The following is a 19,108-nucleotide window of genomic DNA, read 5'->3' on the forward strand; positions in this document are numbered from 1 at the left end:
GGAACTGCTGCTCTAAAGCATCAGGATCTCTCAGAAAATAGACAGGTTCTAATTATGTGGATGCAGCATGTTATTAGGGTAAAATTACTGGAGGCCATTCCCAATTATTAATAGGTCAGTGATGTGAGTGTGCCTTAGTTTAGCTATTTGTAATTCTTGGAGTGCTCTGAGGAGAGGAGGCAGAACACCAGTGTGGTTAAACAAGGAAGAAATAGCAAAGAGAGTAAGGCACAGGCTGCAAAGCTAGCGGAAAAAGGTAATTCTCCCCATCCCACCTTACCGGTCGAGGCCGTGTCTCCCTCAGGAAGGATTTCAGGTCCCCTCCAGCCATAAGCTCCAGCAGGATGAAGCGTGGCAGCGCCTGCAAGCTGACCCCAATACAGCGCACGATGTTCTGGTGGTTGAACTTGCTGCAGAGAGAGTGAGACTAAACTGAAGAGCAGCTTTGAACCAAAAGGCACCTTGATGTGGAGAGTCAACTTGCCCTACCAGAGAAGTTGTTTTTCCGGAGGAAACAATGCATCCGAAGGAGTGCTGAGCCAGTCAAATGCAGGTATGGTCTGTGATGCTACCAAGTCTAAGGTATCACCATTGGTAGATCTAATTAGCAGCACCACTACTTTGGAGACACTGGCCCCAGTTCTCTGTTAGTTTGTCTCTGTGCTTGCAATGGAGGATGGGGGCTTTCTGCCCCCTTTGCACTCCCTATACTCTGGGTCTGAGAATGGGCCCTGGGAAGCAGAGAACAGCCACAATTCACTGTGCTCTGGGCATGTGCCTTTCTCACCCACAACTTCTACCTCCCCTCTGACTTTCCTATGCGTGGGACTGGGAGTAGGGTTGCTCCAGTAGCAATACACAGATGTAGGAGTCAGTTATGCAGCGGGTATTACCCTAGGTCTCAATGCCACCGCTTTCAATGCCCATTTGTGTCTCCAGCCTTAGTGGAATGGAAAATTGGCTGCCTGGGATCTGTAACTCTGTGTGGTCTTGGGAGAGCAAATTACTTAATGCCAACATTGTCAAAACTGTCCACTAACTTTGAGCGCCCAACCTAAGACAAGCAGGGCTGAATCTTCTCATGTGCTGAGCTCCAGGTGAATGGGGGAGGTAATTATGTTTGTAAAACTAGGGCCTCAATGTTCCAGGTTGGGCACCCAGACCTTAAAGCATCTAAACTCAATGGACTGTTTTAAGAATATTAGCATCAACCTTTCTGAGCCTCAGTTTCACCATCTGATTTTTAAAAAAGGGAGAGTAGTGCCCACCTGCCATTGTCAAGCACTTTGATATCTTTGGGTGAAAAGTGCAGTATGAGGATAAATACATCATCTCACAGAGCACTTTTCATCTTGTAGGGTCTGTGCTTTGCCATGCATAGGTAACCAAGGGCTTATATAAGCTTTTATTAACACACCTGATAATAAGAGCTTCCATGAGGAAATCCAGCTCATCTTGCTCTGAACACATCTCTGGCAATGTCTGGAAAAGACCGGACAAGAAGGGAGAGAGAGGTTTTAGTCTCATGATTGTAGAATCCCAGAACAAACACTGTCTACAGTGATCTCCTTCTCTCCACAAGAAACGTTCACACCAAGCTAACTAACATGCCATTTTCAGACTGGGTTGTGAAGCCCTGTTGGCAGGCACAGGGGATTTGCCAATAGATCAGAACATTGGTCCATCAAACCCAGAACCCTCCTCCTGGCAGTGGCCTATAGCCAGATACTTCAGATGAAGAAGAAACACCTCATAATGCAAACAGTCAACTGCACAATGTTGTACATATTGGGGACTCTAATGTGTTGAGTGATATATAATGCCTAGACAGATTCTTTCTCGACCATTACAATCAGCTACTGCTCTACTGAAAATCTGCATCTGATGCTAGTCACCTCGATTTCAAGGATGACGTCAACGATCATAGTTTGTACTAACGGGTCTTTGCGTGACTCCTCAGACCAATTTGAGAGGAACAACATTTACCAGACTGGCTGCAGAGCCATTTGCCTAGTTGTGCTGATTGAGCTGCTTGCTGTTTTTGTGCTTCGCACTATGCTTCCAGCAACTCATCATGATTCTTCTCCAAATTGTGGACACCCACCCTTACGGCTGTGGCACCAGTTGCTCAAAGGTTGAGTCAGAAATGTTCGTTTTGGGGCAGATTTTGTTTGAGGGTGTCTTTAAAGCATTTCATCTGCCCTCCATGCTTTCGATTGCTGGAGCTTAATTGGGAATATGCAACTTGTTATAATAAATTGGTCTCAGTCATACGAATTACATGGCCAATCCATCTAAGTGGGTGCTTGAGATGAAATGAGATCAATACCAACCGAACCAGCTTTTGCCAGGAATTCCATATTAGAAACCCAGTCCTGCCATCTGATGCCCAGCAATTGTCATCAGTGTCATAAATGGAAACTGTCTAGATTTTTATATGCCATTTATAACAGGTCCATGTTTTGCACCCACAGAGCAAAGTTTTGAGGACAACAGCATTATAGACTTTGATTTTTGTCTGTAGTCAGATTCCACGTTGCTTCCAGATTTGGTGATGGAGGTAATCATATGCAGCATTGGCTTTCTTAATTCATGTATCAAATTTGTGGTCAATTGTCACTTCATTGTCCAATGTCCTAGAGAGATAAGTAAACTGTTTGATGGCTTGGAGTGTGACACCTTTCAAGAGCATTGATGGGTCTTGATAAGGTTGTTGAGGAGCTGACTAGTACATAACCTGGCTTTTCATTTACTGACAGTGAGGCCAAAATTATGAGCCACCACAGCAAAGTGGTTTGTAAGATCTTGTAGAGTTGCTTCAGAGTGTGCCATCAAGACACAACCTTTGGCATACAGCAGTTCCTGGTCCAATTCATCTATCAGCTTGGTGTTCGCATGTAAACAGGAAAGATGAAAGAGCTTATCAGTGCAGGAGCATATTAACATGCTATTTCAAGACCTACAAAGGACTTTCTATAACATCGCAGCAAAGAATAGACCAACAAGTCTAGGAGTGAGGACACATCCTTGCTTTACCTTGTCTGTGATTGGAAATGGATCTGTTACATCACCATCAATACTAACTTCTTCAGCCATGCCTTCATGGAATTGCTGAGTGATGTTAATAAATTTGTCTGGACATCCAAATTTAGCAAGCAATTTCCAGATGGCAGTGTGGTTGACCATGTTGAATGCCTTAATTAGATCAAGAAACATGATGTACAAAAGTTGGTGTGGTTTTTGACATTTTTTCTGTAATTGTTGAATAAGGAAAATCATATCAACAGTGCTCCTTTAAGCACAAAAAGCCACACTAACTCAGATAGAACATTGTCAACGACTGGGTCAGGAGTTAGCTCAGGAGGATCCATGCAAGAATCTTGCTGGTTTCAGACAACAAAGAGATACCGCAGTAGCTACCACGGTCACTCTCTGAGTCTTCATGCTTATAGACAGTGACAATGTTGGTATCTTTCAGTTATTACGATATGAAGCCAGACATGTAACAAAAATTCAAAAATCCTGTCAATGAGATTTCTTCCATGCTTGAAAACTTCAGTTGGAATGGCATTAGGATAAGGAGATTTGTTATTTTTCATTACTTCAACAGCTTTCAACGCCTTGGCACATATGGGTGGACTGGCAAATGCATAAGATGTAGGCAATTTGTGGACATTATCCAGTGATTCATGAGAAACAGTACAAAATGATTAAGTAGTTCACTAAAATGTTCATGCCACTGTTGGTAGATGGTGATGAGAGATTCACCATCAGCACTTGTTAGTGGCGTCAAAGCAGATTGGGCAGGACTGTACACAGCTTTGACCGCTTCACAGAAACCTTTGGAGTCATATTTATCTGCTAGGGTGCGTACAGTCAAACACATATTTTGCATTTGGCAGAGTTTGCGCTGGAGTGTGCTGCAAGCTGCCTCGTATCTGGCCTTTTTCGACTCCAAGTGGGTCAGCTATGAGCATGGCATGCGGTTGTCACTTGACATTAAGGACATTTGATATTTCAGGATCATTGTTGTCACACCACTCTGCATGATGGCATTTCGTATTTCCAACACAATCCAGAACAGTGTTACAGATCGTGTTACACAGAGATACTCATTCAGCAGATATGTCATCACTGATCATTGGAAGAATTTCTAAGAGAGTACTTAGAGGTTCTTTTATATGGTCTAACACCCTCACACACAAACGAGTATATCAACCCAATGGACAGGAATGCTACCATCCCGTAGTGACCCCTCTGGTTGTGCGAAGCATGGTTTTGCTTGGGATTGAAGGGGAGGCTTGCTCAGCCCTTTCATGATGAGAAGACGATGGCTCTGAAGCAGGGACTTGATGATCAGGATAGTTTAGAGGGAGGGGGATGTAGTGGGGCTCCTCAGGGTTCCCCCAAAGGTGTAAATGAACCCCCAAGGAAAGAAGGGATGAGAGAAAGGATATACATGCCTCTTGTTGTGCATATGGTCCTTTCTGCTGAGCTGCACTATAATGGAGCAGACATGGAAGTGCATGCCACCTCCATACATCAGCACTGCTGCACATCAGTTACACACAGCAGAGGGCATCATGCTGCAGAACTGAAACAATAAGCTGGTTTCCCAGGCAATAAGCTGCCTTCCCAAACCGAGAGGATGCAAGTCACCACAGTTCATTAGTGGCTTTTTATAAATTGTAACAGCTGAAAAATTACTGACTCAGTGCACTGGGCTCTAGTATCCCCGTTGCTGGAGCTCATCATTACCAGCTATGTGTTAGTTTCACTTACAGAAATGTCAGACATCACACAGAACATGGTCAGATGCAAGCTGACAGCTTGGAAATAAATTTCTCTGTAATGCAATTTCTCATTTAGATAAAGTTGAGTCAGCTGGATTAATTTCTCAGAGATTCTGAAAATAAACAATCCCGTTGATGGACATGATGCCTGCAGCACCAGAAGAGACCATTGGAGCCTGGCTAGTGATCAGGGTAGGGGCCTGTGAACAATGCAACATGGTTCATGGCAAAGACAAGGCACTGGACCAGGGGGTCAGCAGATCATGTACAACAGGCATAGTGATACCTACTGTCCTTTGTAAAGGGCTTTGAGATCTGTGCATGAGAAATGCTATGTAAAATCTAGGTATTAGTACTCTGCCCAAGTGAGCCTAGGGAAATCATCTTACCTGTTTTGTGCCTCAGTGTCCCCAACTGCAAAACAGGGACAATACACATTTATCTTCCAGAGGTGTTGTGAGGCTTAGTTTATCAATGCTTTTATAATGCTTTGAGGCCCCTGGATGAAAGGTGCACAAAGTGTTACTATTGTGATTATTCACATATTGTCACTTACCTTTACAGCCACCTGCAAGGGACAGGGGTCACTGGGGATTCCCACCACCTGACCTTCATATACTTCGCCAAAGGCTCCATGGCCTAAACCCCTGGATAAACCAGAAAAGATAAGGAGGTTTTAATGCAGAGCATGCACACTGTAATGTTCTGATCACAGGAAACAGAACATGAGTATAGCATCTATGACAGTAAAATATGAAGAACTGCATCTTCAGTTTTGGCCATGCTATTGGTAGCACTCTGCACAGCCATTTGTGAGAGCATGACTTCATTTCCAGTCTCAGTTTTGTTTGTCTTTGACCAACAATGTTAAAAGTGCTAGGGGAGGTGGCCCTCAGAAGTAACAGCTTGTGGAACCTTAATGTATAATAACCCATTTCCAAGTCACCGATAACTTGGAGGAAAGTGATCTTGAATGCTCATGGATCAATGTCCTAACAGATAAAGAACAAGATGGGGTAATAGTAAGTGTCTGCTACTGAGCACCAAATCACACTAGGGAACAAGATGACAGGCTTCTTATATACCTATTTACAGTGTGTAGGAAAAAAAGCTACATGATCACAGGAGATTTCAATGTGAGTAACATATGCTGGAGGAATTCTTTATTAGACCTTGTCTTAACAGATAAAGATGACCTGATCACAACATTAAACATTAATGGTAGCGTAACATTATACATAGGTACAAGTGGTCATGACTTGATCACATTTATAATGTACAAGCAGAATAAAGTCCAGACTAGTAATTTAATATATATACACACATACCTACACGTGTGTATATATCATCTGTGTGTGTGTGTATGCTCGCACACGCTTTAATAGGATCAGTTTCACAAAGCTGAAAAGAATGATGAATCAAACTAGCTGGGAGGAAGAATTTAATCAGAAAAACATGAATTATAATAAAGAACACCTTATACTAGATGCCAAAAGAGCCAAAATCGCACAATCAAGGAAGAAAGCTGTGCTGGTTAAAAAACTGACCTGACTTAGAAAGGAAGGCAGCTATAAAAAAAATAAATATAATGTATGTGACGGGTTCAATCACAGAACCCCCCCTCCCCCCGGGAGCTGCCAACTGATGTGCCAAGACTACCTCTGCTCCTGTTTTCCCTGCCAGCTCAGACTCCAGCACCCTGTCTTGCTGAGCCAGACACTCCTGTGTGCTCCAGCACAGACCGAGAGTCTGAATTACCTGCCCCAAAGCTGCAGGTTTATCTGAAAACAGCTAACAGAAGTGTGCTTGTCTTTAGCACTCAGATGCCCAACTCCCAATGGGGTCTAAACCCAAATAAATTCATTTTACCCTGTATAAAGCTTATGCAGGGCAAACGTATAAATTGTTCACCCTCTATAACACTGATAGAGAGATATGCACAGTTGTTTGTTCCCCCAGGTATTAATACATACACTGAGTTAATTAATAAGTAAAAAGTGATTTTATTAAATACAGAAAGCAGGATTTAAGTGGTTCCAAGTAGTAACAGACAGAACAAAGTAAGTCACCAAGCAAAATAAAATAAAATACGCAAAACTATGTCTAATCAAACTGAATACAGATAAGATCCTCACCAGTTCCAGAATGCTCCCTTTTTACAGACTAATCTCCTTTTAGCCTGGGTCCAGTCCAGCAATCTCTCACACCCCTTGTAGTTACTGTCCTTTGTTCCAGTTTCCTTCAAGTATCCTGGAGGGTGGAGAGACTCCTCCTTTAGCCAGCTGAAGAGCAAATGGAGGGGTCTCCCAGGCGTTTATATAGCCTTTCTCTTGTGAGTGGAGACCCCCTCCTCACCCTGTGCAGAATCCAGTCACAAAATGGAGATTCGGAATCACATAGGCAAGTCACATGCCCATGCATGACTCAGGACTTGCAGATAGCAGCCATTACCCACCTGCTACCTTGAACCTCCTCAGGTAGGCTTCTTATGTGGATTGGAGTCTTCTAAGCTTTTTTGCCTGTTACGTGCTTCCTAACTGAGCACTTAATTTGCACATTCCTTTCCCAAGAAGTGACCAAATGTTCTAACTAAGGCTACTTAGAAATCAAGCAATTATACAGCCAGTGTTCACAACTTTGAACACACAAATGGCGCCTGCATAAAACTAGGATGAACATAACCAGTAGATCATAACTTTTACATAGATATGTTACATGGCATATGTAGCAAAACCCTATTCCAGTTATATCATATATACATTTATGAGCACCCTTCCCATAAAGCCTTATGGCGTACACTGTCACAATACATATCATTACAAATGGAAGAAGGGGGAAGTTGATAGTAAAGAATATACATCTGAAGTTAGAAATGATAGAAAATTGATAAGGGAAGCCAAGGGACACAAGGTGAAAATCTGTGGCCAGCAGAATTAAGGACAATAAGGATTTTTCAAAAATATTAGGAATAAAAAGAATCCTGATAATGGTATTGGTCCATTACTAGATGTAAATGGTAGAATTACCAATAATAATGCAGAAAAGTTAGAAGTGTTCAATAAATATTTCTGTTCTGTATTTGGAGAAAAAAACAGACAATATAGTCTCATCATATTGTAATGATAACACTCCTTCCATTCCACTAGTGTCTGAGAAGATCATTGAATAGAAGCTACTAAAGTTGGATAGTTTAAAGTCAGCAGCTCTGGATGACTTGCATCCAAGAGTTTTAGAAGAGCTAGCTGAAGAACTTCCTGGACCATTAACATTGATTTTCAATAAGTCTTGGAGCACTGGTGAACTTCCAGAAGACTGGAAGAAAACTAATGTTGCACCAGTTTTTAAAAAGGGCAAAGAGGATAAGTCTGTCAGCCTGACATCGATTCTGGGCAAGATAATGGAGCGGCTGATGTGGGACTCGATTAATAAAGAATTAAAAAAATTATAGGAGGGTAATGTAATTAATGCAAATCAACATTGTTTTATGGAAAATAGATCCTGTCCAACTCACTTGATATCTTTTTTTTGTTATTAGATTACAAGTTTGGTTCATAAAGATAATAATTCTGATGTAATATACTTAGACTTCTGTGAAGTGTTTGACCTGGTAAGCACAACATTTTGATTAAAAATTAGAATGATGTAAAATTAACATGGCATACATTAAAGGGATTAAACACTGGCAAACTGACAGGTCTCAAAATAGAAATGTAAAAGGGACATCATCATTGAATGGGTGTGTTTCCAGTGGGGTACCACAGGGCTTGGTCTTTGGCCCTATGCTATTTAACATTTTTATCAAGAACCTGGAAGAAAAAATAAAACCATCACTGATAAAGTTTGCAGATGACACAAAAATTGGGAGAGTGGTAGATGATGAAGAGGACAGGTCACTGATTCAGAGCAATCCAGATCAGTTGGGAAACTAGGCACAAACCAGGGGAGGGATAGCTCAGTGGTTCGAGCATTGGCCTGCTAAACCCAGGATTGTGAGTTCAATCCTTGAGGGGGCCATTTAGGGATGTAGGGTAAAAATTTGTCTGGTGATTGGTCCTGCTTTGAGCAGGGGGTTGGACTAGATGATCTCCTGAGGTCCCTTCCAATCCTGATAGTCTATGAATATGCATTTTAACATGGCTATACAATATGTAAATATGCACATCTATGAACAAAGAACATAGGCTGTATTTACAGGATGGGGAACTCTATTCTGGGAAGCAGTGTCTCTGAAAAAGATTTAGGGGGTCACGGTGGATAATCAGCTGAACACAAACAGCCAGTGTCACACTGTGGCCAAAAGAGCTAATACAATCCTGGGATGCATAAATAGGGAAATCTCAAGTAGGTGTAGAGAGGTATTCTACCTCTGTATTTAGTACTGGTGCAACCACTGCTAGAATAGTGTGTCTGGTTCTGGTGCCCACAGTTCAAGAAGGATGTTGATAAATTTGAAAAGATTCAGAGAAGAACCACGAGACTAATTCAAGGATTATAAGACAGAGTTTTTAGTGATAGACTCAGAGAGCGCTCTCAAACAAAGAGAAAGTTAAGGGTTGACTTGATTACAGTCTATAAGTACCTACATGTGGAACAAATATTTAATACTGGGGCTCTTCAGTCTAGCAGAGAAATGTGTAACACGATTCAATGGGTGGAAGTTGAAGCTAAACAAATTCAGCCTGGAAATAAGGTATAAATTTCTGAGAGTGAGGATAATTAACCATTGAAACAAGTTACCAAGGATCGTCTCCATCACCCACCATTTTTAAATCAAGATTGGATGTTTTTCTGATAGCTCTGCTCTAGGAATTACTTTGGGGGCAGGTCTATGGCTTGTGCTATACAGGAGGTCAGACTAGATGACCACAATGGTCCCTTCTGGCCTTGGAAACTACAGACTATGCCCAACGAAGCCAATCTCCTGGAGTTAAAGTGTTGGCACAGTAGTACATAGCACAAAGCATTGTCCTCTTATACTCGTACAAGAACAGTGTTTAATTTTAGTCTACTTGCTGCGTAACTCAAAAGTGAGCTAAAAAAGATGGGCCTATCATGGATACATGTTTCATTTGATAGTCATACTCTAAATTTGCTAACTCCTCATACAATTATACATCTCAAAGAAAGCACCAAGCGAGAGGCTGTGTAGTACAGCGTGCTATGTAAGTGCTAAAATGGTTGCTGTAGATGTTAACATATTATGAAGAAAGTTTGAGGTTTAATTATGAAACAAGATAGAGAAAAAAGCAAATAAATAAATCTTACATTCCACTAATGCACATTTTCTCCATTATGCCCATTATAGAAATTTCGTGTCACTGCTTATTCTGGTTTTCAATTAATGAAAGTTAAAGCACTAAGTGCAACAGCCGGCACATCACATGGGCATATGGGTTTGGGTACACTAATACCACAGTGAATGTAGCGGAGATGGAAGCTGCTGGACTGACAGCGCTGGAAACCCCTATTCAACCACTGAGGGGGTCAGCTTGGCAGGGATAGTGCAAGCCCTCCCCCTGATACGCCTGTTCCTCAACTCTGACATGGAGGGGACTTTCTAGGGGCTCTCTCTTGCAGTGAGATGCCAAGTCAATCACTTCTCGGGCACTGGTATGAACCAGGCCAGGACTGATGGCCAGATCGAATAGCTGCGGGTGGTCTGTGTTCCATTGGACTGGTGTCCTCATTCCAGTTCTAAATGGCACCTCTGTGGACAGTCTCAGCAGATCATAGAGAGTGAATACCCCAGATCATGATTCCTCCTAGAGAAGATTAAGGAACATGCCTTGTGGGCGAGGGTGGGGGAAGCTTGTGCTATTGTTATCCATGCTATACCTGTTCTGTAGATACAGTTCAATTTAGAGTGGCTTTACTCCTTGCCAGGATAAAGAATTTCACATTCTCTGTCAGGCCTCAGCCCTGGCAGCTAATCCACACTTCAGAGTCAAATTGTCTGTGGCTTGACTGAAGCTATCAATTATTCCCAATAAGTGTCAGCCTGAAACATTGTTCTCTGCAGCTCTAACCCACCCTTTGTACAAAGGGGATATAAAACAGAGCTGCTACGGCTCATAAACCTATCCCTCCTCCCCCATCAATTCCTAGCTGTTTCCTTTACTCTCGGTGGTAAACGCATTTGGCAGCACACATTGCATTGGAAAGTCCTAACTTGTGATCAATGGGGTATTAGATATGACAGAGGAGCCCTGCAGTACTTGACAACACAGTGAGAGTGGTAGTGGATGTTGTGGGCTTCATCTCTGTTGTATCTCAGGGACGATTTTGGAAATACAAGCTCCTGAATCTCCCATACCCTCCTGCTTCTTAATCCTATCTTTTGGCTTTGTGTATAAGATCATGTAGTATCAGTGTTACATCATATCCTCTATGGAAGAGGACTGTATCCTGCAATAGTAGAGGGGTTGGACTCGATGATTCTGCAGGTCTTTCCTAGAGATGATCCCCAACTCAAGGCCCCCTAATCTTTTAAAAAGTTCTGATCCAGATCCTAATGTGGCTCAGGCCCATGGATAGATTTCCTCATCTCTGGCTTTTATAGTCCAAGTCCCACTGTCCGGTAGATTCTCATATTACATCAGTTAATATTTGGTCTAAACACAAGGGTATTCCACAAAGTGTTTGAGAGCCTGGAAGAAAGATGTCTGGGGTCTGAATTACTGGGCTTCATGGTGATAGCTCTTCAGTTACTTCTACAATACAGAAGATGAACAATGTGCCTATGAAAGGCTAAGGAGACCTAGCTGGTCTAGGTCCCCACAAAGGTCATGTGGTAAGCATGGTATACTACCCTACCCACCATAGCTCTTTGGTGTGTCCAAGGTGTGTGACTGTATGGAAAGAATGAGAATGTGAGATCAAGAGTGTGTGTGTGTAAAAGAGAGTGTATATGAGTGTATGGGGTGAAGTATGGGGAAGGCAAATAGATAAGCTTACCTTATGAGGGAGATATTTTTCCGAGGCACCTCTTTGAGATCACTGATGGAGGTGGTCTTTCCTGCAAAGCAGTAGTTGGGATTGTAGTCTGTCATAATAGTGGAGGTGCGCAGCCTGCTCAGTTTGTACTCGGGGCTCTGTAATTCCAACTGCATGGCCTGCAGCTCCTGGTGTTTACGGCGATACACTGGAAATAGAGCACAGTGAATCAGGGAGACAGACTGCCTTGTGAACATGAAGGCAACCAACACAGAACACATGTGCTGTGGAACTGGTATAGTGTTCAGACTCCAGTGAATCAAAATAGATGGGTATATGCAGAAGTCTGGGTGCTTCTCCAAAGCTGGCTGAATTTATCCAACTTGTTTGGTTTAGAAATTAGGCTAAGAACAAGCTCACTCATGAGTTTCCCAGTATTTCTTGATTTGAAGAATGGGGTGAAATCCACTAGAAGTGAACTCTGAAGTAACAAATCTGTTTTGTTAGAGATTGTCTGGGCTTCAGAGTATCCAGATCCAATTTCCCCAAAGTTCAAGGGTGTTTGGATGCAGGGTTTTGGTTAAGCACCTAACTTACGAGGAAGTTGAATAAAGTCCATACTTACTTGCATTGTATCACAATGTTCGCACTGAAATCTCTTTAGAAGTAAAATCTCTCCCCTCACAATGAAGTTGTGTAAATAAAATGACTTCACTTTATGAAACTCCCTTTTGATTCCCATAAGCATGAAGGGAGTCTAGCGGGTAAGTACAAAGTTTTTAAAGACACCCATCTACTTGATCAAATGTTTCTAAACCTCAGACAAGGTTCAAATTTAGGGGAAAGCTGAAATCAGTTCTTACAGTCTTGGAATCAATTCACTCAGCTGTTATGTTAGCTCTCCACACCTACAGAAGGAAATCACAGATCAAAGCTAGTCTTGTTGTGAAAGTAATTCGAGTTCCACATGTAAGTTTACAAAGTAGGGCCCAATCATGGACAGGCCCTACAGTAATTTTGCCACTGACTTCAATGGGAGCAAAACTGGACCTGAAGACTGTGGCTATACTGGGTCCCACGTCTGATAGACCAGTCACTGAGAGGAAGAGTTTAAGGGGAAAACTTTCACTAGCAAAGGAGGATGGATTTAATGACCTATTATCAAGCCCTCCTAGTTCTCCTTTCACCTTATCATTGCTTTTGGTTTGATTGCTCAGATTTCTGCTCATTCTTGAAATGAGAATGATAGGGATTGCCAGAAAGAATTTGGTTATTCTTCTATTCCCTAAAAAGTAATTAGATCCTTAAGGGGATGGTGTTAGAACAGAAACTGTACATCTGAAACCACGTGTATGTATTAATAGCAACATCTGAAATTCTTAAACTGAAATAACTACACAAATCTAGTTTACTAGTCACCATCTGACCTTCTGAGTGTGTGTTTTTTTTCAAAAAGCATTTCCCTCAGCATGGACAATGGAAAGAGACTGGCTAGTTTGAATCACTGGTTCTCATCCATTAGTGCAATAATCCTGGTATGTTCAGAGTAGGAATGTAGGCATGGGATTGTTTAAATAAACTTTTTCAAAAAGATGTAATCGAAATTCTGAAAAAGGCCATGAACATCTATGTCTTACTAAACCATAATTTGTAAAATTGGAATCTAAGCCAAGGTCTTCAAACTTGGGTAACTAAATGTAAGCACCTAAATGCATATTGTAGGTACCCTAAACTAAAAGAGGCCTGATTTTTTTTTACAGTATGAGCATTCACAGCTCCCTTTAAAATCAGTGAAAATTGGAAATTGTGGTCTGACATTTTTACACCCCAAACCACACAATGGTCTCTCTTTAAAGATGTAATCATGAGAATTACAGCAATTCTGCAGTCAGTCACTGGAAGGACCTTGTAACTGGCTAGTAAAGAAAAGACAAGGATGGTATTTCAATTATACCTGGATATCCATTTATACCAATATTTGCTGCCTGGTGAAATATAAAGTGTAAAAATATTGTTCAAAGTAATTTTTTTCAACTTTCCCTTCACAAGGAAAAATGTCCCTAAGTTGGTTGTTTTGGTTAAAAACATTTATCAAAAAAGAAAATAGATGAGTTTTAATTAAAAAAAACAACAAAACAACATAGCGTAAACCTTGAGTCCTAATGCCAACATTCTTGGCTCTACTAGAAATGGCTTAGGTGAGAAGCACAATATGCTGCAACTTCTGCTGCTCTATGCACATTTTGCTTTATGAGACACTCACCTATCATGATCCCGGAAAAAGCCAGAATGAGAGCAGCAACCAGTGCTGACGTCACTACGGACAAGACCAAGGAGAGGGGGAGATGAGCCACGGGGTCAGCTGAAAGAGATGCATAAGAAAGGAGAAGTTACTTGTTTTAACTGATCTCTCTATGGTCAGGCCCGCCGACACCAATTCCAGGTCTCAGGGCAGAACACTCAATAGGCCCCCAAGCATGCACAAGCCGTAGACGTGGTCCACCTGACATCTGGCAGTGCTGCGCCTGCGCTGGCTGGTGCCCAGCGAGCTGCCAGCTGCGCTGCTAGGCGTGCTCTTCCAGCATGGCCAGGACTTTCACAGGCCCGTCCAGTAGGGTTGCCAACTGTCTAATTGCGCAAACCCAAAGACCCTTGCCCTGCCCCTTCCGAGGCCCTGCCCCCGCTCACTCTATCCCCCCTCCCTGTGTTGCTCGCTCTCCTGCACCCTCACTCACTTTCACCAGGCTGTGACAGGGGGTTGCGGTGTGGGAGGGGGCATGAGTATAAGCTCTGGGAGGGAGTTTGGGTGTGGGAGTGGGTGCAGGCTCTCAGAAGCAGTTTGGGTGTGGGAAGGGATGTGGTGTGCACGCTCTGGGAGGCAGTTTGAGTATGGGAGGGGGTGTGGGGTGCAGACTCTGGGAGGCAGTTTGGGTGTGGAAGGGGGTGCGGGGTAGGGGCTCTGGGAGGAAGTTTGGGTGCAGGGTGCTGGCTCTGGGCTGGGGGTTGGGGTACAGGAGCGGGTCAGAGGGTTGGCGCTTACCTCAGGTGGCTCCCGAAAGCAACCTGCACACACCTCTGGAAGTGGCTTGTAGACAGGGGGCCCCAGGGGGTCTCCGTGTGCCACTGTCCACAGGCACCGCCCCTACGTCTCATTGGCTGCAGTTCCTGGCCAATGGGAGCTGCGGAGTCGGTGCTTGGGACAGGGGCAGTGTGCGGAGACCCCCTGGCCCCTCAAGGGCTGTAGGAGTGTTCCGTCCACTTCCAGGAGTGGCACAGAGCGAGAGCGGGCAGGAAGCCTGCCTTAGCTCCGCTGCACTGCACTGCTGCCAGCGGTGGAGGTTGGGGTCCCCCGGGCCCTTTTAAATCATCCCGACCCCTGGGCAATTGCCCCCTTCCCACCTCCCTCACCCAATCGGCAGGCCTGCCTCTGGTAATTTTTAATGTAATATTTTTTTCTGTCCCGCCTCCCATTCACTCCATCTGTTGCTCTTGCACTGTAGGAAACAGAGGATAACCTCTGCTGCAATCAACTCCCAGATCTATGACTTCCAATGGCTCATTGTTTCACCTTCCTCAATTAAGTTTGAGGCATAAAAACAGATGGTTTCCTATCAGGAAATTAATACACACACTCACTGGCTATGAAAGCAAGGTCATAAAAACAGGGATCGGTGTGTGTGTGTGTGTGTGTTAAATTGTCGGGGGGGGGGAGAAGGGTGCTGAGTGGTGCCATCAATGTCAAGTCATAGCGAAAACAGGTTGAGGACAATTGCAGTATATCATCATCTAAATGCATTCACAGAGAAAGAACAGATGACTACTGGGGAAAACCCTACTACATGGATGCCGTGTTAGTTGGTTTGCAACATTCCTACCCCCCCGCAGCCTTGCAATATCTACCATTTAATAATACTTATGGAGCACTTTCCAATCAGGGATCACAAGGCAAACGATGACCATCACCACACCCATATAAATACATCTGACTATCCCCATTTTACGGATGGGGAGACTGCAACATAAAGAGGTTGAACAATTTTCCCAACTCAGTGGCAGACCTGGAAATAGGACCAAGAACCCTGGCTTAGAGTCCCTCGTTCTACCTGCTGGACTCAGTACCTCTTCTTAATGTACAAATGTGGGGAAAGCCCAGTACTGGAGTTGAGTGTAAGCAGGACAAATATACTCCACTCTGCTTGCCTATGCTTTGCATTCAGCTCTCAAATGAAGTACTGACTGGGATTCTCCTTCTTGTTTTCCCCTCTCCCATGACGTCAGGGCCAGCTTTAGGCCTATTCCACCAATTCCCCCGAATCGGACCCCGTGCCTAAGAGGGCCCTGTGCCCAGTGAGAATCCCTTCCCTGGCTAGAGGCGCCTCTTTAATTTTCACTCACCTGGCGGTGCTGTGGGTCTTCAGCGGCACTTCGGCGGTGGGTCCTTCAGTGCCACCGAAGACCTGGAGCGACAGAAGGATCCGCCACCAAAGTGCCGTCGAAGACTCGGAACACCGCCCAGTGAGTACAAGCCCCACATGTTTTTTTACATGCATTTTTTTTTTAGTCAGGGCCCTGTCGAAACTGTTCGAATTGGGCCCCGCACTTCGTAAAGCTAGCCCTGCATGACGTTTACACCTCCCTCTGCCATATGCTTGTGACATGTCATCTCTGGCTCTTGGGAAGCCTAAGCTTAGGGTTGAGTTTGACCGGACAATTCAGGGACGCCATTTCAGATTTCAATGGAGAGAGGGCAGTTTTCAGCAGAGGCCCAGGGGCCACTTAGACCCCTGGAAGTTCTTGGCATTTTTGGAGGATAAAAAGTAAACATCCAAAATCAGTCAGTTCCCTTCACAGCTGCAAGGAAGAGACCTCACTGTTCTTTTCCTAGGAAAAGCTGAGACTCTGAAGCACAAGACGGCAGCTCCCCAGTGCTCCCCGTTGGGGAAGGGGTGCTTCATCGCTCCTCTAGCAGCCAAAGTTCTGGCCACCTTAGCCAATCACAGCTTCTAGCCCAAGCACTAGGGCCAATCAGTAGCGAGGGTGTGTGGCACCAGATGAAGTTGGAGCAGAGCTGCAGTTGCTTCAGACCAGAGGACAGGTGGGTCCCTGGAGCTGGGATGGGTAGGTCAGGGAGCAAGCTCCACGCTGCCCGTGAGTCTCTGGCTGCTGAAGGTTTCAGGGAACAGAGCAGGTCTCTGGGCCTGGAGCCCGAGCTACTCTCCAGGACAGCCCCAGGTGCAGCCCACAGGAAGGACCCTAGGGGGCTCCAGCCCCCTGCTGGTACTTGTCCTCCTGAGCCATGGGCAGCACCTTGAAATTAAGCATAGGTGGGGTAAAAGAGCAACTGCCCCCCTTCCCCCCACACACCTAAATTGCAACCCTGGCAAAATTCCTTCTTTGTTTGGGGTGAGTGAGTGTGAGTTAATTTCAGATCAGGGCTTCTCTCTTTGATCTGTGCCAGATACAGTGTCAATGTAACTAAAGGCTCTTTAAGGGGCACTCACACCCACATATCTTGCCCCTTCAGTCCAAATTATCACTTAACTGCCCAATGATGCAGGTTTATAAGGCAAAACACATCAGCAGTGCTGCCCCATGTGCCAGCTTCCTCGCCACTGAAGTGCACTGCGTTTTCACAGCAAATGCCAGCAACAAAGGGGATAATTAATCAGAGTCAACTTTAAAGAAAGGCTATCTAAGTGCTTCCGTGCTGTTTTGCAGTCCAGGTCTTTAAAGAGGCTTTCACTATGTATTCACTCATAGACCTACCATCCCAAAGGAGCCCCTTCCTCCCTGCACCTTCTTACCTACACAAGAGACACCATCGTCAGCCAGGTCTGTCCCAGGCTCACAGAAGCAAATGACTTTTTGAGTCTCCAGATCAACACGGCACTCATCAAGCTCACAGTGGCTGCAGTTGAGGTGCAGCTTAATAGCCACCTCTCCATGTCCCTCTGTCACTAGGGAACAGATGAAAGAGGCTGAGTTGTTATTGTAGAGATAACCCAAGAGCTTTCTACAGACAGCGACAGGAGAACTGCTGCATTATGGGATGGGAAAATGCACAAGTGTAAGGTGCCCAAGTGCCCCACATTGGATGGGATGAGCCCTGTCTGAAAAACCTTTCCTGACTGCCATTCAACCCTCTCTGATGACCGTATCCCCACTTCTCACTGGCATCTGCATTAGGGGAGAGGAGACTGAAGGAATCGCAGCTAATAGTTTTCATTTACAAAAAAATCCCTCCGCTAAGCTGTCTTGGACATCTGCACTGTAGCCATGTTGAACCAGCTATGCTGGTGCAATGTGGCCACACAGCTCACTCCCTTCAGTGAATCCCGCAATGCAGCAAGGCGTCCTGCCAGGCTTGTATTGCTTCTACAGAGCACACGGGGCATTGTGGGGCAGGCCCAGGGCATGCTGAGGCCAGGAGGAAGTGTTGCGGGAGCAGTCCTGTGCCCTCCATGCTACAGCAAGCCCCGCGGGGGCTATGGGAGTTGGGGGAGGAGATGCAAGTTAGGGCAGTCCTCAGGAGTTTCCTAGTCTGTCCTGGGGCTGAACCATCCACAGCATCCCCTACTTACCCACTGGGGGAAATCAAGTTCAAGTCAACTGTTGGGGCCAGCACAGCTTGGGAAGGCTGCCAAGGTTGCACACTCCATCTGTAGGAACTAGGGGAAAAGCCTCACTGCCCTTTCCAGCAACTCTGCCAGTCTGATCCAGGAGAAGCTTTAATGGGGGAAGAGCTGAGCACTGAAACTTCTCTCATAAGATCGCTCTCAGCTTCCAGCACTAGCAGAGGCACAACATATAAATCACAGGCTGACAGCTGGGGGAGAGGGGCCTGCCATATCATCTAGTCCGTGCCCCATCCAGGACTCGATTGTGGTCATAGGTTGTTGTAAACCAGATGTATAACATCTTTTATTTGTACTGGGTAACTTCTTATTGTATTGGGTAACATCTCTTATATTAAAGAGAACACACCTATCCTGGCAGTAGCTCCACAGACCCACACTTGCCACAGTTGCCAACAGCATACAACACAACACTGGAACACCCACAATTGTCCTTGTTTAACTCTGTGCCTACTCCCCCTACTGGCTGCCTTATTACACACAGTATAACAATTTGTTCCCTATAGTATTTCTTGGGCTCATTGTCCAGTCCAGTTTTAAGCGACTTAAGAAATGAAGCTTCCACCATTTCTCACTGTTAGGAAATGTTTCCCCAACAGCCTTCATCTTTCTTTGCTCTCTTTCATCTCCTTATTCCTCATTGGACTACACCAGGGGTCGGCAACCTACCGCACTCGTGCCAAAGGTGGCACACGAGCCGATTTTTAATGGCACGCTGCTGCCAGCCGAGGTCCCAGCCGCCAGCCC

At 44.6% G+C, this 19,108-nt stretch overlaps 1 protein-coding gene across 1 annotated transcript in view; it reads right to left on the reverse strand.

Annotated features, from left to right (window-relative positions):
- ALK (ALK receptor tyrosine kinase) overlaps positions 1–19,108 on the reverse strand; it is a 635,008-nt gene that overhangs the window by 28,761 nt on the left and 587,139 nt on the right. The window contains exons 18-23 of the mRNA XM_075064275.1: positions 17,531–17,683; positions 13,990–14,088; positions 11,748–11,934; positions 5,350–5,440; positions 1,418–1,482; positions 281–410 (exon numbers count right to left, since the gene is read on the reverse strand). Coding sequence (XP_074920376.1) covers positions 281–410; positions 1,418–1,482; positions 5,350–5,440; positions 11,748–11,934; positions 13,990–14,088; positions 17,531–17,683 — 725 coding nt within the window. The remainder of the gene's footprint in view (positions 1–280; positions 411–1,417; positions 1,483–5,349; positions 5,441–11,747; positions 11,935–13,989; positions 14,089–17,530; positions 17,684–19,108) is intronic.

The sequence above is a fragment of the Chelonoidis abingdonii genome, chromosome 3 (genome assembly GCF_003597395.2).
Source record: "Chelonoidis abingdonii isolate Lonesome George chromosome 3, CheloAbing_2.0, whole genome shotgun sequence".
Taxonomy (NCBI): Eukaryota; Metazoa; Chordata; order Testudines; family Testudinidae; genus Chelonoidis; species Chelonoidis abingdonii.